At 54.4% G+C, this 21,294-nt stretch overlaps 1 protein-coding gene across 2 annotated transcripts in view; it reads right to left on the bottom strand.

The window, feature by feature from the left end:
- AR (androgen receptor) overlaps window positions 1-21,294 on the bottom strand; it is a 61,323-nt gene that overhangs the window by 29,819 nt on the left and 10,210 nt on the right. For both annotated transcript variants that reach the window (XM_075762977.1, XM_075762976.1), the window contains exon 2: window positions 2,832-2,983. In XM_075762977.1, coding sequence (XP_075619092.1) covers window positions 2,832-2,983 — 152 coding nt within the window. The remainder of the gene's footprint in view (window positions 1-2,831; window positions 2,984-21,294) is intronic.

Below are 21,294 nucleotides of genomic sequence, written 5' to 3'. Positions count from 1 at the left end.
AGCGCTGGGACCCCAGAGCGGGGTGACAGAAAGGGAGAAGCAAACGCCAGGTTTGATTACAAAAGTGAGGCTGGCCATCGTGCAAGTGAGGAAGTCCACATCAGAGCTGAAGAATCTGCAGGGCGTGTTTTAGAGCTTGCCTATATATAACCTGGACATCTTGAGAGGATCTATAAATCAAGAGAGTTGACAGAAAGAGATCAGGAAAATATTCATGCCTTCTCTGTTAACTCTTCCAGCATCTTTCTGGAAGAACCAGTTGGACACAAGCTTGAAAAAACCCCCCAAATTGTCAAACGTTTTATCAAAGCAGGAGCGATCTGCTGTACTGGAAACCACACGAATCCCTCAGCATGTTTCCAAAGGGAAGAGGAATCAGTGTCATAATTTTTCTTTTTCAAAATATCTTTTCCCTTTCTAATCCCTTAGAAGCCAGTGTATGTCTATAAAACTTTCTTAAATATCTGCATTACTGTCAAATAAGTTCAGTATTGTATTAGGCAAAGAATATGATAAAAGAAAAACTACGTGTCTAGCTGCTCTCCATTCCCTCCGAGGCGACCTGTTTGTGCTCTCCTCCGTTCCCAGCCCACTGCCTCTCCTGCCCCTCGGAGCCCGACGGTTTGCACCAGCGACAGGAAGGTCACAGCGGCAGAAGAAAAGTTTTCTTTTCCCATCAGAGAAGCTTTCTGATCTGCCATTGTAAAGAGCGTCCAAAGGTGACCTAAGGTTTTCAGAGGTGCATTTTATGGACTTTAAAACATGAGAACACACTGAAATATCAGCTTTCAATATTGCTCCTCAACTTTAAGAAGGAACGGTCCGGCTGGAAAATCACTAAGAGTTAGGGTAGAAATCATCACCTACCGCTACCCCGCATTCAAAGGAGTCTGATTTATTGTCCCTTCCCCGAAATAAAAACTCTATCCATGTACCTCAGGGTAACATAAGATGAAACCTCACACTCGGGCAGGTCCCCCCCCGCCGCTGCTGCTCCTCACCGTAGACGCACTTTGCTCCACGGTCTCATCCAGGGGAAAGGTAAAGGGCTGCTGCCGCCCGATCCTAACGCAACCCAACACTTGTAACCCTCTGCGATACCTCAAGGCTTAAAAACTAAGAAGAGGCATAAACACCCTTTAAATTAATGATATAACAGAATGAGGAGAGGGAGCACCACCACAGCGTATGACGAAGAGCAGTGCAAGCAGCCCAGGCTGCCTCCTCTCCCCCCGCAGACACCCCACGGCCCCCATCCGCACGCCACGCAGGACGGAGCCCACCCTGCTGTGGATCGCCGCTCCAGGACTCGCCAGCTGACACGGGGCATTTCATCAGCAGTTTATCTGACAGAGAGAGCCAAGACTCCACTAACTATAAATCAACAATAACTTGGTGACTTAAACAAGCATCTGTTATTTACTCTGGCTGCACAAGCCAATCCATTTGGCCTTACACAGAATTGGTGTATAGCAAAGAGACATGTCTGTAAATTATTTACTTGGAAAAATATGCCAAACATTATCTATTCATATTATTTGACTGTCCTATTATGGCAACAGGATGCTGTTGTCCTCTATGGCACAGCCCCGATTCCTCCCTGACCCAGTGCTGGCAAGTTCACTCCTGGCACGTGTGATGAACGAGGGAAAATGTGACTCCGAAAACACGCAGCATAATGCTAGAAATAATCAAGAATCAGTGCTCTGACAACGGCAGGTGAGCACCCGTCAGTTTGGGACCTCCGCTCGACAGCGGGATGACGTGAGGCACGGGAGGGGAGGTCAGGGCGAGACAAGCCGGAGGCAGAAGCCTCCATCCCCACCACCGGCCACCGGCTGGGAACGCGGTGCCTCCCTCTCCCAGGGGTGCCACGGCTGCCAACGGCGTGCTGGTGCACCGAGTAACTTATGTTAGCACCAAGGAAGAATGATGATTTGTATTGGTTCAGCCACTCCAGAAAACAAGTCGGATGTGTGATTTACAGGCACATTACATTACCAGACAGGCTTCCACAACAGGGACTCTCATCTGCTGCCAAGGAATCGTGACTCCTAACTGCAGTTAGAAAACAGACGTTGCTGACCCACAGCCCAAGGAAACAGCTGGGCTAGATCCTTCTACAAACTGATTTCCAAGGAAAGATGGTGGAAAGACCTTGCTGTTGAGAGGGAACATCGGGGCTCACACTTACCTCTGGAGAGCCTGGCACTACAGAGCTGGACATGAAGGAGAAGTTGTGTTCTCAAGGGTTGGGGAGAAGGATCATGGACACCAAGGTCAGAGCACAGCTCTTGATGGACAGGTGGTTCTGCCAGATTGCAGGTACTGGGAGAAGTGACCCTCTGAAAGGGGTACAAGAGGGGAAAAGCATCCCCTAAATTTGGACTGGGTCTGAGATCACAGGAGAGCTGATGGGAATTCAAAGCACCCTTCAGAGTCAAGAGGAGAAGCAGGAACTGACTGCTCTGGGGTCTCACTAGGTCACTAAGATAATCGGGCATTGAAAAGGATTGTGCTTTGGCAACCCGGTTGGGCTACTTATCATTCCACTTAATGTGGAATGATAAACATAGGACAATGTTAGTAACCCACCACACGTTGTCCCCACCACTCTTGCCTCAGTCCCCTTGGCTTGGCAGGCTCCCCAGAGCTTGTTCAACAGGAGGAAAACACCATGATGCTGCAAATGACTCCAGCACTTATATGTTAATGACTTGACTGCCAGTGAGAGAACTTGTCTCCGCGGCACTTGACTCGGGCTGCTTCAGTAGAGAAAGCCAATGCTTGGAGGTGGGAGTGATTTTCCCTCCTCTCTCTGTATGCATTACCTTCAGCCGCCCGTTTGAAGAAGACTTTGCAGCTACCACAAGTGAGGGCTCCATAGTGGCACCCAGATGCTTCGTCTCCACAGATCAGGCAAGTCTTCTGAGGTGGAAAGTAATAGTCAATGGGCAAGACGTGTTCACGGCCAGTCTCCAACCTGCAGCGTAAAACAAAAAGAAAACAAGGGGACGGGTCAGCAAATGAGGTCAGAGCGAGCTATGGGTGAGCACAGCGGATGGCACCTGGGAGAACATTCATGGCAAAGCCCAAAATTTCAGTGATGGGACAAGCCAAGCGCTGATCAGGAAGGAGGCAAGCAACGACTAAGCCAAACCTTGCTCTGGCAGCGCAGAAGACCACGCTGGGGTGCCCCTCCTGACATTGCCCCTGGGAGCAAGGTGTGCCAACGTGTGACAGAGTACAGGCGCGGTGACAGCACAGCCTAGAAAAAGAAGATGACTGGGACTGGCTGTTGCAGTATTCATGTAATTTTGGCTTCAATAGTGAGGCTGGTACATCAAAAAAGGACTCTGCATGCTCATTAAGTTACGTGATCCCACTCCATTAAGGTTGTTGTTGTCACTTCACTACAGATTAATTTATCCTTTTGATTCTTAATTTAAACAAATTAATTTTTCCTAAGCTATCAAACTCCCTGAAGCTATTCTTTTCTTCTAGCTTGTTTTCTACCCATTCCCTCTTTCAATACCTGGCAACAGCTGGACTGAACCTTCTTCCAGGATACCTCCTTGCTCACGCACATGACTACTGAAACCAGCCAGAAGCCTCCAGTGAAAACATAACGCATTTGCTGAGAACGTGTCCCAGTCGGCTCCTGTTTATACCTATCCCATGACTGAAGGCGCTGCCTCTGCATCCCCCAGTCACACGGGGTACATTGGGATGGAGCCACCGAGATCCCTGCCCTGGGATGGCCCCACGGGCAGAGCACAGCGCTGGCAATCACCGGAGGGTGAAAACAAACCTCAGAGCCAAAAATAAAAGTCGCTGGGTCTGCCATATAATAATTATGATTAAAGGCTGGAAGTGGATCGCTGTGCATTATGGAGCTTCACATTTTTCCACTCGCCCGCTCAGTGGTCTGGACTACCCATTTTGGGGTTTCAGTCCGGATACCTGGGAACAAGGATGGGGATGGAAACCAGCTGTTAGCAGGGGCAGAGCACCGACTCCCACGAAGACCTGGGGCCATCTTCTCCTGTGGCCGTTTTCCCCAACCCCCAGCGTTGACATAACCCGGCACAAGTTCTGCTGGGGGAGCACGACTTGCCTCCTGCAGCCCTGGGACAGCCCAGGCAGGTGCCGAGCACAACGAGAGGACTGCGGCGGTGCCGGGGTGCTCAGGAGGCAGAGCTCCACACCTCCAGCCCTCCTGCCGCTCCACGGCCAGCACGGCCCGCAGCCCGCATGTGCTGCAAACGTGGGACCCCGCGAGCCGGGACCCTGGGGGAGGACGTCACCGCCAGTGCCGCGCCGCACTGCCCGTGCCAGGCTGAAGCAAGGTGCCAACCAGACGTGTTCACCACGGCATCGAGCCAGCCCTCCTCTCCGACCACGCGTTCCTTGTGCTTCCCTCCATCCGCCTGCCCAAACCCTTTTCTCTCGGCTGGTACCCGTCCCGCCGCCTCCCTCCCGACACGCTTGCTCGATCAGATCTATGGAGAAGGTGCTTTTTCGGAAGGCATGGCAGCAGGAGAGGTGCTTATCAGAATCACAAGTCAGCGCATGTCCAGGCAATATAGGGAGCAATAGCATTTTAAGTTATTTGCTAAAACTGGCTTTTTGTCAAGGCACCGGATGAGGCCATTAGCTTCTAACAGTCAGTAGGTCACTGCAACTTTTTTGCTCAAAATTAAATCAGCTTTTGGTTTCTGGTATTGTTTGAATGCTTGCGGGTGAGCTCTTAGAAATCAAATTATATTAAGAGCAAATGTGACAGTGCTGGGACTTCTTGGAAAAAAATCTTTATACTCAGAAAAGCCCCATTTGGGGCCACAGTGTGAATAAGCCCCAAATCCACTGAAACAGAAAATAGCCCTGGGAGAGACGGCAGCTGGAACCCGTACCATAAATCTTCTGAAAAGTCTTGCAACTTTTAGAAAGAGGGGTCAAACACCAACACAGACCCCAGGGCAGGGGAATGCTGTCCTGCTTCTCAGTCCCCGAACTGCTGCCCGTGGCCAGCGCCTCTCTGCGCTCTGCAAGCAAGGGGACATCTCACACGCCAAACGAGCGGCTGGCAACATGGAGGTTTAATAGAGGACAGATATGCACGCTGTCTGAGCTAATCACCAGCTTTTCCACCGAGGTGTCCATCTCTGCAGTAAGTTGCAATGCACGGTACCGCTGCCCTGCGCGTGCCGGGCTGGACTGCAGCAGGCACCGGGGCAGGTGGTCCCACACGGTCCCACACGGTCCCACACCTCTCCCATCTCTCTCCCACCTCCTCCTTTCACGACTGCCAAAACATCCTGCAACCTGGACTTGCACAAGCAGCAGCCCCAGGGACATCAGGACTTAAAACTACTTGTAGTGCAAGAGCTTAAAGAGCAATCACTGCTCAGGAGAACTGGGGCAAGGACAAGGATGCGCTCACGTAGGGGCAGCTGCCTGGTGATCATCTTTTGCTCAGATATTTCCAATTCTGGTAATAAGAGCAGCTTCTTTAGTCCAAACTATCCATTCCCTTTTGTTCCGCTTCCCAAGAGACATAAATTAAACTGAGGAGAGAGAGCTTTTCAATGAGAAAAAAGTGTTTCCTCAACAACAGATGAGGAACCAATATTGGACAGGTTTAAATCATACCATAGGCTGAAAAATACTTTCTGGTGCAGACAGGACTTAAGGGACTGCTGCTGTTGTTATACGAACAACTAGCCGGGACGCTTCATTTCAACCAAAGACCACCCCGTTACCAGAGTACCGGCGCGGTTTGCCTTTCCCACCGGCCAGGGCTGTTTGCTGAAGTACGGCCGTCTTCTCCAGGCCCCTCACCCCTTGAGAGGAAAGCATGAAATGGCACAGTCACTGCCGAGACAAACCCCGGCTCACCTCCCTCCTCTGATCTTCCTGTCAGTTGTGGCCTTCAAGAATGCTGCTATCTTCTGTTCCTCATATAAGAGCTATGCAGATCCTGCCTAAATTGTAGGTTAATAACTGGAGCAGCAATTTTATCCTCTGTTCTTAAGACAGGAAACATTTTGAGTGGTTTCTCATCTTTTTAGCAGCAGCAATCAGAATCAGTGACTCATCTGTAGATGCTGCTCAACTATCCTTCCCTGACAATCTCAATTTCCAAGGCTTTTCTTGAATTACTGATTAAACAGAGGAGATATGGTCGGCTACAACATATCTGCCATAGTTAGGTCCTGATGCAATAAACATCTCCCTGCCTCGCAGTGCGCAGCATCCTGCCCGTCCTCCCGGCGGGACCCCCCCGGCACCCCCGCTTCCCCGTCGCACGTCTGCACAAGCGCCCTACGCTGCACGGCCGTGGCACTCAGCCTGAGGTGCCACCCCGGAGCAGACGCTACTAAGAAATAACCAGCAGCACGTATAAAAGCTTGGCTAAAAATGCCTTATTTATCCAGCAATGCCTAGATTCCAGCAGTACCAGACCTCTCCTCTAATGACCCCTTACCTTTTTTCTCCTCTCCATGGAATCAGAAATCTGAAAAGGGCTCATTTATCTTTTTCCATGAGGCCTTCCACACTGTGCCTTCCCTATTCTTTGCACTACGTATTTCAGATAGAAAATGAGCAAAAGTGACTCTCCCAGCAGCAGCTGTTAACAGAAGCAGGACCCCCAGAAGACCTTGGAGTATTTTTGAGGCTTAATTATTTAAAGCTGCAAAGTAGCTAAGCAATTAAAGCTTGAGTGGCTTTTTTAACAGCTTTTTAAATAGCTGCTTGTCCACGAGCAGAGTTGTGCAAGCACAAACACACCTTCTTGTATGTGTGTATCTAGCGTACCTACATACGTGCACCTGCCCACGCACGGTGCTGAGCAGAGCGTCCCAGAGGCAGCCGGGCTCTCCCCGCAAACCTGCGCCCGGCCAACCTCGCCCCCCGCCGCCCGTTTACGGGTGGAAATCAGAGGGAGCTGGCAGACGCTACACGTTAATCCTGGCTGTGAGACAGGCTCCTCCCGGGTGTAACGCTCCTGCCTTCGGATTTTGCCCAGGGGAGCTCTCGGCCCCCGCGTCCCCTCGCGTCCCGAGATGGATGTTTCGGCAGCTGTGGAGCGGCTCGGCGGCTGGCTGAGCCCCGCGGCACCAACGCGATGTCCGGCTCTCTCCCGCACCTTCACCGCCGGCAGCCACCGTCCACAGAGCGGAAGGATTTGCCCAGGAACGCCCTTGATTTTAAAAAGATGCCAATCTGCCTTTTTTTTTTTATTTTTAGAGGGAAAATTCTAAGAACAACTTAACTGGAAACATGGGCAACTCAGAGCGAGTTGTGATAATGGTGCCTTTAACGATCTATTTTCCAGTTTCCAAGAGACCTTTTAAGGGTGTTCTCGAAATACGCAGGTAATAACACTGCAATAAGCCAAAAGATGGCTTACGGAGCGTGGGGGCGTGCGGAGCAGCAGCTTTCTGGGCAGAGCCCCCGACACCCACCCACAGGGGGGTCCCAGCAGCAGCAGCAGCAGCAGCAGCGTTTGCAGCTCCTCCGCCCCTGCGCAAGGGACGGGGCGGATGGCTCGGCAGCAGGCTCACCACGTGCTGCTCGGCAGCTTCCCTCTGAGCGCAGGTTTTCACTCCGTCGGTACCTGCTGATTGCACCCACTCCGCAGAGCCACAGAAATACTGAGGTGTGACCAGAACAAGCACCGAGCGCGCTGCGGAGGGCTCCAGAATACGCGACCATAGTTTGCACAATGTGTGGCAAGCGTCACGCTGCCTCAGAAACCCAAAGCAGGGCGATAGCGCGGCGCGGGCAGACACAACTGGTGCGGCAGTGACGTCGGGCAGAGATTCCAGCCCTGGCGCGCGGCTTGAAGGCCAAGGTCAGGGCTGCTCACGGAGGAGCACGGCGGTTTTCAGGAGGGGGGGGAAAAACAACCTCGGTATCTCTCTTACGGCTACAGAAAGAATTTTACTGTCGTTTCCGAAGAGTTCTTTAAGGAAACAAATAGACTCTATTGAGCTTCTGCCACATGCCAATATTTCTGTAGAGTAAGAACTACAATTTTGCAATACAAGCACTTGTTTGTCAAGTTAATTTCACCAAACAGCCCAGATTTCACAACACACCCGGAAAACCAAGAGTAATCATGGGTAAGAGAAAAGTCAACCACTTCTCCTAACCCGCAAAGGAAGTTTCCATCTCAGCAACAGACGGCACGCACTACCCAAAAGGAGCCAAGGCACAACCGCCCCCCCGCCACTGCCCAGAACTTCCAACTGCGAAGACAGAGCACGACAACGGACGCTTGCTGCTTCATCTGCACGGCTTCTGCAGTCCGTGCCTACCTGCTCGAGTAAGATTAATTCGGTAAACAGTTCACCATGCTAACATAACGTGACACATCCTTGTTACTCTCCCTCTGTTTTCCATCAGTCTGACACACCTGAACAAGCACAACTTCCACCTCCTTCACTCTGAAATTTGACTACATTTCCCACGTTAAAATCACTCCAATGGCTGCAGCAGAACAAGTCACCAGACTGAAGCAAACCGCCGCGGTGTTGTTCCCGGCACCACGGCTGTGTCCTGACGGCTGGCGCGACCTCCTCGTGCCGTCAGCTCACCGCACGAACTGCTCAGTGTCAGCGTTTGCACCAGCGGGCTCGGAGCCCGCTCTGGGATTTAGCTGCCTCGTCCAGAAACACGTCTGCTAAAGCACAATGCGGTGGATTTGCACGCACGGAGACTCAGCTGGACTGGCCTTCGGAGAATCCCTGACCGGGATTTGCCTGCCCAGCCCCGGCGGCAGCCCCGGCCGTCAGCTGGGAATGCCCGGAGCAGAGCACTTTTGGGCACACAGCTTGCCTTGGGGGAAGCGGCTGGTGGTTTTGCGCCTGTACAACGCTCTGTCTAAAAATCTGCCTGGCCATAACGCTCAAGACGAAGCTGAGCCATGAACTGAATAAGCACTTGCACACAAACTTGGACGACACAGAATCCTGCCCAGTCATTTCAAGTACCGTCATTTCTGCGATGCTGGGATGTTGTCAGTAGTAAACGTTGCCTTTAAAATGCATCATCTGTGCGTGACATTTTCAAACACAGTATTAAAGATAACTGGCTTCCTGCCAATGGAGCTGCGTGGCTCGTGCCTGGACGAAGGTCTATGACACACCGAGGCTCCAGCCCCACGTTCAGCTAAGAGCAGGACTGTTCGTTGCAGGCACGAGCCTCCCGCCCTCTTTCACAGTCCTGTTTCCGTGCCACTGGCTTCAGCCAGAGCTGAACTGGATCTTCAATCCAGAGTCATTAAGCCGCGCTGATTCCAACAACAAGGCCTGCACAGAAACTTTAAAGCATCCCATCTGTTAAAATGCTTTGAGCAGTTTAATCTGTAAATGTGCAGCCTTGTACACTGAATTTATTTCCTTTTTTCTAAATAGCCTTGAATATGTTTCTAAACTGACCATGCCTTGTTTTCATGTATAACTGCTGGAAGCGGAGAGGCAAGATAGCATCTCTGAGAGCGCAGAGCATGGTGCACAGTGTGAACAACAGGGACAGTCCGTGGTAAACACATATGGGAACTCGACCATCACTGGATTTCAATAAACATTAGCAGTTGGGCTTTCCAAACACCCGTGGTGGAGGGCAGGCAGAACCCGCATGCGCTCAGGAGAAGGTCCTCCCGGCGTGGGGTTCTCCAGCTGAGGTGGCAGCGGGTCGCAGAGGCAGCAGCGGCTCAGGAGCTGCCTCCCAGCCCAGGGGGCACAAATCGCTCCAACAAGCACAGCTGCACAAATCCATTCTCAAAGCTCCCGAACAACATGTCCTTTTTTCTTTACAAATACCCTACTTTTACTTATTCTGACAGTTTATTTTTCACACATTGGGTCCCAGCCGCATCTGCAGCCCCACCTCGACCAGCCCAGCGCAGGGAAGCCCCCGGCTCTTGCTCCCTCTGCTTTCCTTCGCTGCGCACGGAGGCTGCTCCAGCTGCCGTCTGCCCCGGACCCAGGGGACAGTCCCAGGGGACAGTCCCAAACCGGCCCCCCGGCCAGCCGAGCCACGTCATCACCCGGAGCTCTGGGGAGTCTCCTGACTTCAACACCCATCATCGGCTCTCACCTTCCGGTCATCCCAAAGGAAGAAGCAGAAAATGAGGTTAAAAAGGTGAAAGGAGGCGGGTGTGCTGTACCTGAAATGCAAACCCTGGGCAAAGCCACTCTGCGGCCTCTGCATCACACGTGTGGCCTCTGCGGTGGGCAGCTGCCTGCATCTCGGATGCAGTACTGAGACCAAAACTTCTGCCTCAAAACCTGATCTCTAGGCATCGAGCTCAGGGAGCAGCTTAAACAAATCAGCTCTGAGAAGATGAAACACTCGATTTGCCCACACAGAGAAGGTATCTACGAAAAGAGACGGTATAAACGTATTGCAAGGCTACTTGAGATGGGAACCCACCTGATTGTGAAGCATGAAGGGGACAAAAAGCAGAACAGGAGTAATGCAAGCGGGCTTCAGCCCTGACGAGCACCCCCGAGGCCATCAGCGCTGCACTCCCCATCGTCCTGGTGACTGCAGAGTCACCCGGAGCCTCCAAGGACAAGACCTTGGTGTCCTCGGTGCACAGAGAGCCCTGCTTATTTCCCAAGGAAACAGTCTGTCCTGACTAATACTTTTTCAGTTAGTTTAACCCGCACCATAATCTTCCATTCTCAAATCCATCTCCTCTGCTGACAAAAAGAAAATGTACCTATAAAAAATCACACATGACGAGAGACTCCCGATCCACATATTCCACACTCCAAGGGACACTGCCATCACGCCGGATAGGGAGTACTGGCTTACAGCCCCCCAGAAAGCATCCTGGCTGTTGCTGTACTTGGCAGGGCACCGCAGGCTTGCAGTACCACGCACTAACAGGCTGCTCTTACAGGAACACGTTCAGCTTTCCCTCTTCAAAACCTGAGCGCAGTGATACTTATTAAACGCTTCGGAAGAGACGGCGTGAGCTCCTCGGTGCTTTTTCACAACAGCCCGTCTGAAGCGCGGGTCTCCAGAGGTAACCGAGGGTCTCCCCGCCGGAGCCAGCCCCCACGCCCTGGCCAGGGCCACCCCTCAGCAGCCCACATGCGACGGGGACTCGGGGCTGCCGGACCCGCAGCCGGCCACGCCAGCAGCACGGCTCCTCGTGCCTCCAGCAGCGCCGGTGCTGCGCTCCCGGGCAGGGGGGGTTTCCTCGGCAGGGACCCCCATCCTCGCCCGCGCTTGCAGGGCTCACGCAACCAGAGATCGGCGTGGGGCAGAAGACCAACGCTACTCTCTCGGCACACCCTTCACGGGCAGATTAATGTTCCTGTTGGTTTTGTAGGACGCGGATCTTAATGCCAGCACCGCATTTATGAATTAGACAAGTAGTCCCAGCTCCTGCTCACAAAGCCTTTGTAGAACAATAGCTGCTCCGAGACTTTTCTTTTCCCTGGCAGGATGCAGGGATACGGGCAGGCTTGTGGAGGCTGGGCGGTCGGCCAGCGCAAACAGACCTGTGTGCAGCGATGGGGTGCAGCCAGAGCACCTCATGTGAACCGGCCACTTGGTCCCCGAGGTATCTCCACAAATCACTTGGCCCATCAACAAAGTACTGTCGGGTCTCAACTGAAAACAACAGCTGCTGGAGGGAGAGATGATACGGTACGCACGGCGCTGGCAGGACGGGGACTGATGCCAACGCCATATGCAGACGCCCTGCTCAGCTCTGTGCTCAGGCAAGGAGAGAGCCCCTCTCCCACCCACGGGCATCTCCTCCGCAGCCCGAGCACCGCGAGCCCCGCTCCCCAGCCTGGCTTTCTAACACAGGACGGGACGCCCCCGGGGCTGCGTGCCTCCGGGCGCCGCGGGCAGAGCGCTCGCCATCGCCGCCAGCCCACGGGCAGCAGAACTGAGGCAGCCGACCCTCCAGCATCTCAAGCATCTCAACCCCCCGAGCCTCCCACCGGGGTCACCCCGAGTCGCGCTGTGTCTTCCCGAGAGCGGGGCTGACCCCCCAGCTGTCCCCCGGCAGGGACCGGAGGGGCTCGCCAGGAGGATGCCCGCCAGGACAGGACCTTCAGCTAACGCCACAGAATCCCGTGAGGTACTGCAGAAAGAAAACCAAGGTGCCCTGATTAATGACGTCATACAGAACTTCAAATGTAATGAGAATTTAATTTGGCAACAAGGATGCCTCTACTTAAATAACTGATTTTCATCTTTTCCACATCCATCTTTTGCAACAATTTTCCCCGAAGAATGCATTCAGTGATTTTCCCTGAAGAATGCATTCAGTGATGTTCCCTACCTTCACATTTTCTCTTTGCAATGTGCAGAACGGGTTTATTTTAAATAGGGCCATGTTGATGCCTCTGCAGAGGATGTGACAGCTCTTTTCGTTAGCAAGAGCCTTTTCCTGTTTAGCAATTATGCAATTTTTTTTAGGCAATTATACTGTTTGTCCTGACTTTTGATTTTCCATTCTATAACTTAGAAAATTATGTATGACACATTTCTTATTTAGTAGATGCTGGGTTAATATTTTATTTGTGATATGTGTCAAGTTGAATTCAAATAGATCCATAAATTCAATGGAAATGTGAACATTTTAAATTGTTCCTCTGGTAAGTCAGAACTAAATTTACCAAAGCACGCTATATTTCAAATCAATTGACTACTACAGCCAAGTCAGGCTTATGTGTGCGCTGCAAACTCTGCTGACCGGCCCTTTCCTACGGGATCTCCAAGATTTAATGTCTGTTGGATGCCACTGTCCCAAGCCTCATCCCGTACACGGGTTGGAAGAAAACCTCCCACATTTTCTGGCTTTTGCAACTCCGAGCAGGTCTCAGTTTTGAATGACTAGCCTTTGAACTGAACTGGCTGAATAAATTGGATTTTCTCTACTTCCCGGAGCCAGTTCAGCAACACAGCGAATTCCTGGTGCGGAGGTGCTGACTTCTGCTGGGAGCCTGACCTCCTCCGAGACACCAGCAAATCCCGTGAACCACCCACCGTGACATTTTACTGACCTCCCGTGAGTTTCACAGACTCCGTTAAACACAGGCTTCCACATTCTTCCGTAATGAGAAAGCGGGAATAGGGCTCCACACCTTGCCCCACTTGCAACCCGTGCTTCACAGCGTTCCTCTCGCTTACGGAGGATGGACGAACTGCCCCATCAGCTCTGCAGCCCGGGACGGCATCTGCCTCTGGTCCTGCGGGAACTCGTGGAAACCCGTCCGATAATCCCACTCCCCGGTTATTCCACCGAAGAACAAGTCGGTGCACAGAGGGGCTGCAGACCGGAGCCCTCCCTGCCCCGCTCGGACCTCAGACCACCAGCACCACATCCGTAACGGGAAGGCTCCCCGCCGGATTGCTGAGGGACGTCAGGATTCATTTCCAGACTCGGATATTTAAAACACATAATATTTTCCCCACTTCATTTGGCAGAATTATTGCTAAGGAAACCGGTGCCGCAAATTCTACATTTTTATTTCTCTGTTGGATGAAGCATGAGTTGAAAATGGGCAGACAACAGAGGAATCCAGCATGGAAAAATGAGCGGCCCACAAATACCACTTACATCGGAGGGACCCGACTGGGGAGGCACACCACACGAGCGAGACCTGCTAGCCCGGGCAGCAAAGCAAAAGGCAGCACCTCTTGGGGGGTCTGCCTCTCCGTCCTCCCCACTGCCGGGTGGGCCAGCGCCCTCCTCTTCCTCACGGCCCTGGGGACGGATGGGGAAGAGAGGAAGAAACAGCAAGATGCGGCTCAGGGAGCGGCCCCCGCCTCCCGCCCTCGGCCCCACAGCATCCCCCTCGCAGAAACGGGACGCCGGGACTCACAGCATCCCCCCTCGCAGAAGCAGGATGCCGGGACTCACCACAGAGGCTGGGCATCACCGGCCATGCCGGCTCCCGCACCGCGCCCCGCTCCCGGCGCAGCTGCCGAGAGCCTGTGGTGGGGTTTGCGGGCTGGCCTCAGTGGGAACTTCAGCTGGTCCCATAACTTACTGGCACAATTGTTTTATTTTTAGGCATGTTTGTACCAAGACCAGACCTTTGCAGAGACACAGCTGCAGGGGCACAAAAATGCTTTTTCTTATTATGTCTGGAAACGGGTATGAGCTATATCTGCAAAATTTCTCCTCGGCTCTGCTGGCAAACCACTTGTTTTCTACAGGAGACTTCACAACTTACGCAACAATATCATCTCCCCATGCCCTCAAAGCAGATCGTGCTTTGAGTCATCTCATAAAGAGTAAACACACAAATTATAACGAAGGTTTCACATATCTATGGTCGTCTTGGCACTCTTAGCCCTGATCTCAGCGATGCAGAGGCAAATTCCTCAGCATCCCGCAGGAACCGGCTATCATCCAGCCGGTCCCTCCTGCTCCGTGGCCTTGCCTTCCCCGGCGGCTGCCGTGAGGCCACGCGTGCCCGCGGCTCACAGCTGCCCATGCTGCCGGCTGCGGCAGCACCGCGGCACCTCTGCTGTGCTGTGCACACCCCGGCGGCACGCTCACGGCAAGCCCAGGGCATCCCGGCACGGCCCTGGGAAATGTTGCCTTGATGCCAGTACACTCTTTTAGTGAGAGAAGGCGCGGACAGCCGGACCTGTCGTTTTGGGGGCTGAAAGCCTTTCCTGGGAAGTAGAGAGGGTAGAGCCCTGCAGCAGCAGCAATCGGCTGATCCCAGGGGATTCCGTGTGCGTGGGAGGTACTCCGTAACCGCAGACAGGCTCTGAAATCTGCAGACGTGCCGGCCCTGCTGTGCAGCCATGTCCCGAGAGAGCCGAGGAGCTTTTGCTATTGCTTACGAGCCCAGCACCCTGCCTGCTTCGCCTCTGCTTCCCCCTGCCAAGCAGGTGAAGAATGAAAGCGGCCAGGAATTGTTTTCTTTTAAGCCCGCACGCAAGCCACAGCACAGATGCCACACCTGATTTTAGGCCTCATAGCCTTGAGAGCGTTAACTCTCTTTTAGGCGAGCAGCAAGAGAGTCATCTCAGGACAACGCTGCCGAAGCGCCGAGCGCCCACCTTCACCCCGACTCCTGGAGAGCCGGAGGGTGCGCGGGGGCACAGCCCCATCCTTGCCTCTGCCCACGAGGGCATGGCTGGGAGCAAAGGGGTCACCGCTGATCCCAGGGGATCCCCGCAGGAACACGGACCCCCCTCCGTTCACTGGAACAGGTGCAGAGGGACCGTCCCGCTGCCCTGCTCGCCTCCGGCCGCCCCCTCTTCCCAGCAGGGACTCGCAGCTGTTCCAATCCGGGACGTAACTCAAGGGTTTAGGCACCAACGTGGCAAAACGGAGGGTGAGCTGAACACAGGGAGAACCGCTGCCCCAGGCCCCTCTTGGCTGCCACCCCCAGCCCGGCCCCGGGGGACGATGCTCCAGCGCACGCTCCGGCACTGCCCCGCTCTGCTCCCCCTTCAAAGCCGCCCCCCGAAACGGCCAGGAACCGAGGACCTGGCATCAGGCTGTGCTGTGCACAAGAAAGGGGGAAAAAAAATCCCTGTGCTGCTGGTTTTTTTCTAACCATTTAAAGATGTTCCTGGGGATTCGGGAGCAGACCAGGAAGTAACAGATTTCTTTGCAAGTGAAAGATCGTATTATCAGGGAAAGACTTTCCTCTCCAACCACAGGGGACACATAAAAACGTGCAAATAACTGAAAGCCAGAAAACTAAACCCATGTGAACAGGCTGAGCTAATTGGGATGGCCGCACACGCTCTGAAGCGTACGAGCGCGCACAGGGACAGAGCCCGGCGCCAGCCCAGCCAGGGACGGGGTCCCCGCAGGCCCCACGGCTCCAGGCTTCGGACCCGAGCCGGACACGCGCCACCCAGACCTGCCCCGCTGAACGGAGCCGGCGCTTCCAGGCAGCGGGAGAAGGCACGGGGGTGACCCGGAGGGTCAGTTCTCAATTTCGCACCCGAGCAGTGACGAGAAGAGGTGCCGATTTCCTGCCAAGCCCCGTGACGTCCCCACGCAGAGGCTCGCAGAGCCCCATCCAGCTGGGGGGACCCGTGACCGGCACTCCTTCCCACGGACAGGATGGTGCAAAGCGCCCGTTCCTCCACGTCTCCTCCCCAGCCAGTGGCTGCAGACGGCTTGCTGCACGCACCGGGGCAAGGGGTGGAGATGTTCTTTATGCAAGAAGAGAATATGCACACAAAAACCGTGCGTCGCGTCCATGGGTAGAAGCAGCTGCACACCCACGAATGCACACACACACACACACACACACGATCCAAGAAAAAATGTAGCTCATCTGAACAACAGTGGCATGCGGTATTTCATTTTCCAGTTAATGCACCTAAGTGCCACCCAGACGAAAGCAATTAACCTGAGCTGCACACAAATTACTTTTCTCCTTTTCTCTCTTTTCTAAGAGAAAAGAGGAGCTGCGGGATAGCCCGTCCAAACCCTCCCCAACGGCACCGCAGAAAATGTGCGGACGCTGCTGCTGCCCGCTCCAGATAGGCGGGGAGGGGGAGGAGGCAGGAGCCTTCGCTAGGAAATTACTGATACAAAAACTTGTGCCCAGACTCTGTTCTCAGCATATGGGCCAAGGTCAAAGCATTTTTTTCTGCCCTTTCTAACCAGCAAAGAAGCTAGTGCAGCTAAAATACGTTACACCAGTCAAACTGCTGAAGGGTGGTGAGAAAACGCCAGAAAAAGCAGCATCCTCTTGGGAAGACAACAAGCAGCCGCCCTCTAAGGCCTTCCCCGAGCAGGGAGAACACGGGGAGAGGCAGCAAAGCCCAGAGTGTTCCCACCTCATCCGGGGAACCAAACACACCCCGGTGCCTCTGCAAAGTGTGTTTTAGGAAATCTGCGGTCTCCCCTCTGGCATTTCTGGGGATTGCTCCTGACGGCGCCACGGCTGAAGATGCTCCTGTACCACGGGATTTGCCCCCGAGGCTCTTCCCAAAGCCACCGGCCGCAGCCAGCCCCGTTTCTAGTCCCAGCAGGAGCACATCGGTGCGGAGGGAGAGGGCACCCACCCGCCTGCACCCACCCGTCCTCAGACGAGTCGCCAGCGCATCAGACCCCCCCCAGGCTCTGGCAAGAGCTTAAGGCCGAGCTTTGCAGGCGGTGCTGCACCCCGGATCAGGCAGTCAGCACCCAGGGACACCACTCCCAGCACCGCCTCTCACAGACACCTGGCTACAGACATTAAAGGAGTTAAAGCTAAATCATTACAACTACGCCTGTGCACAGTGCGTGAGCAGCGGCCAGGACAGCGCGCAGCACGCCAAAGCGGCTCTCCACACCCTGCACAGCACGACCAGGACACTGCCAGCCCAAGCGCACATCGAGTGTGTCCTGGAGGCAGTCCAGCTCTCCGTGGTGCAGACCCGCTGAGGTCCGCTACGGTTACGTACAGTGAAACATGCCTGGCTGCTCTCCCCAGCTAAGCCAGAGGACGGCTGCCCGCAGAGCTCCCTCGCTCTCGCAGAAGAGGATGCGCCATACAAATAAAAAACCGCTACTGGCGTCCCAGCATCGGCGGTTCTGCACCAACTCTCTAAGCCTTGCTTAAGGACACCTCTTTTGCTCCCAGAGCTGTTTTGGAAGCGGAGGCCGCCTTGCCTGCAATCTTGAGGAGCTCAGCGTGGTCCATGGCATTACGCAGCCCCTCGGCAGCCCCACGCCCCGGGCAGCGCAACGGAGGCACCCAACCAGCCCCTCCAGCAAAAGCACGGGCTTATCCGCTGCCCTGCACTGGGGATTGTATTTATTCGTTGTGGTGTGCTCCATTCTGCTTTTTTGATTGCACAGAAAAGTCACCAGGAGACCTGCAGAGAGCTCGGGGTGTGATTCACCCTGTGCGGATACCCGGGATGCCTGGGGCCGGGCGGCATCCCATTCCTGCCCAGTGGGACGGGTGCCTGCTGCCCGGGGAAAGGGCACCAGCTATAAATACCCATGGAGCTGGGCTATATTTTTCAGATGATTGCTGCTACTGAAAAATCACTTAATCTGCGGTCTGTGTCCTGACAAATCATTCTCACCGCTTCTGAGGACGTGTCGGCATTTGACTTCGTTTGTTCTCATTATTTAAAAAGGCCTCCCCAGACGGGGAGCCAGGGAGTTTCAAACCACAGAGGAGCGCAGGTGACCTTGCTCTTTCTGGCTTCTGCTCCGATTGCACTAAACAGGAAAAAAGCAGAGGTGAGAGAGCAGCCCGAGCCAAGCCCGCCCTCCCCACCCGTCCCACCTCCCTCTGCCCTGCTGCCCGGGCAGGCATCCGGGGACGGCGGAGGCTCTCCCGCTCGGATCTCCCGAGGTGAGCACTGCACTCCTGTAACCCCTCTCCTGCAAACACCGTCCGCCGCCCGCCCGGGAGCTGAATGGGGTCAGACATCCCCGAGGACAGCACTCGGGTCTGCTAAAGTAAATGGGACTATTGACAGGGCGTAAAGTCCAGCGCACAAGTACGCTTCTGCAGGACTCCCTCCCAAAACCAGGCACAGAACCCAAGCCAGCCCCCGGGAGCCCAGCTCCGACGGCTGCCAGGGTGCACGGCCGTTGACGTGAGCTGAGGGACTGCTGCCAAAGCCGCCGGCTCACGACAAATCTCATCTCCCCCATCTACGGAGAAGGAAGAATACCTATTTTGCACGATTGCCTGCAGGCTAAATGAATTGCTGCTCCTAAGTGCTTCAGAAGCAAAGTGCCATAAAAACACAAAGTACTATTACCAGTAATATTTTATTACTGTTAGAGGATATATTGAACTTCACTTAAAAACACCCATGAGAAGAATCGGCGTTGTAATCATTATTTTAAAAGCAGACTAAACCACAAACATACGTTGCAACGACTGCCACCGCTGCTGCAGGCAGCGTGCCCAGGTGAGCAAGGCACCCCGCGCGATGCAGGGCTGCGGGGCGCTCCGGGGACACCCCCTCCTTCGCTTTGCCCCACGTCCAGAGCCGGCAGAAGGATTAAGCTGCAGCTGGACGTGGATGAGCAGCACAGCCAGCGCAGGCAGATCAGCGGAGGAGACAGAGACAGCAGTGGACGCAGTGAAAGGGAATATGGATGAAGAACCGCCATTACAAGTCTTTGCCATGACAACTGGGTCAGGTCCTTTTTATTTTAATGAGCTTGCTCAGATCGCTATTATTGTTAAAAAATAAAGCCAGTTCTGGTCCACACAGTGTGCAGCGGCTACCGACAGCAGGGCCACCAGCCTGTCTGAGTTAAAATCCCAAAGCGACCAAACTGCTTTCTCCCACCGCAGGAAAACAAGCAGCCCGGCTTCTCCGCAGCAGCCAGCCTCAAACGCCAGGTCAGGGCTGGCCGAGGTCGCGCCAAGTCCAAACCCAGGAATGCTCATCCACACAGATGCAGCCAGGTGCCCCGTACAGCACACCCAAACCTACGGATAATTGGCAGTTACCCTCCACGGACCCCTAACGCAGTCCAGAGGTCCCCAGGGACCCGTGGACCGAATGAAGGCTGGTGCCCCAAGGCGTCGGCGTGATGCTAGCCGAGCTGTGCCAAGGCAGCCGGGGCTGGCGGAGCCCAGCACCCCCAGCCCAGCACCCCCAACCCAGCACCCCCACCGCCCCCCATCTCCAGAGCTGAGGTTCATCTCGCCTCCTTTTCCCACCACAACTGCCAGCGCTGACTTCTCATGGCCCTGTTATCACAACCAGCATCTCAAAACGCTGAGAATCATTGATTGACGGAAAATGACCAGCATCTCTACGTCTTTTTCCCTTCTCCTGCACCAATACTGCCCTGTACTCTGTAAATCCCAAGCCTTGAAACATCTCCCTCCCAAAAGACAGATGTTTTCACCCGGTCAAGAGTGCAGCTCACCAGCCCAACCAGCCCCCCGCTTGCCCGGCTACCAGCTTCCTCAAGGTCCAGATGTAACTCGCTCCGCCTGAACTGCAAGCAGAGGGTGCATGCCTCGCACAGCCTCAGCCCTCGGGATTTCCACTGGGATCACAGGAAACCACGAGGATCCTTTGCTGTCAGCACATGAGCACAGTAACGGGTGAGGCTCCTGCCTGGCTCGCCAGCAAAGCACTCGGTCAGCAGGACAGCGGGGCTGTCAGCAGCACTGTCAGACACGCAGAGACACGTCAACTTCTTCCACAGGCTCAAAGCAAAATTCATGCTTTCTGCTGCACGGCACAAACGTGAAGTTCACGAAACAACTTCTTTTATAGGCTCTAGCTTTTTCAAGGAGATACTGTTAACAATCAGACCTGCCTTCCCACCCTGCGATCCCAAAACTCTTTCCAAAGGAAGGCTCGCCACTCTGCAACTGCAGCCCGAAGCTTCTGGATGTCCAAGCTGAGGCTCCTGCCACTCCTCTCACTTAGGTCCTAACTCAAAACTGTGAGCGATGGGGCCGCTGGAAGTGTACTGTTCTCACCCCTAAGGATGTACACAAAATGTAAGATTTGCTTCTCACTCCCCAAAATAAATCAGCATTTTTATTCAGCTTTCTGTCACAGGACCCAGCATCACTCTCGCTGCAAAAGACCTGAACTACAAGTGATCTACAAGAAACCGAATGTGCTTTTGTGTATCAGGTAAAAGCTCCTTGCTCGTAAACAGCTCCAACTGTTCATATTCAAAGTCAAATCCTAAGTTACACTTTGTACTCACGGATTTAAAGCCTTTACGCAGAGCGAAACAAGCCTCTGTAAGGCCCTGTGCGTGTGCCGATACTCGATGCACGGCGGTACCCCCTGCGCTGCCGGCACCCCAGGGGCCCGTGCTCGGCTCCCTCGCCCAGGGAGCGTGCTGCGGGGGCCGCAGCCATCGGGGCTCCCCTGGGCTGCAGAAGAGAAGCAGCGATGGTTCATGCACGTGCAACACGGTGCTCAAACGGTACGGCACAAGCACAGCATCCTGCATCCAACCACCAAACCCAGTGAGCAGCGTGCCAGGCCCAGTACAGACGGGGGGAAGAACCCTCCGGGCTGGCTGCTCTGCCCTCGCAGCTGTGGGCAAGAGGGAAAAGCAGCTGGACGCAGATTCGGTAGGGTTCCCACCTGAGGCGAGCTGCAGCAGGGCAGGGATGCCCCACGGGCGAATGCTGGATCTCGCTGTCGGTGTGGCAGCATCCGAACACCTGGCGGCATCACCCCTCAGCACTCACCGCGTCCTACCGGCGTGCTGGAAGGTAACACATCCACTGCTGTCCCCAAGACTTCTTCAAAGAACACTAACGAGATCCAGACAGCGGCCCTGGGGCCTCCCCCCGCTCGTTGGCCATGACGCCTGGGCTGTAA

This window comes from Balearica regulorum, chromosome 11 (genome assembly GCF_011004875.1).
Source record: "Balearica regulorum gibbericeps isolate bBalReg1 chromosome 11, bBalReg1.pri, whole genome shotgun sequence".
In the NCBI taxonomy this organism is placed as follows: domain Eukaryota; kingdom Metazoa; phylum Chordata; class Aves; order Gruiformes; family Gruidae; genus Balearica; species Balearica regulorum.
The sequence above is the reverse complement of the archived record's forward strand: the minus strand, read 5'-3'. Positions and strand labels throughout refer to the sequence as shown.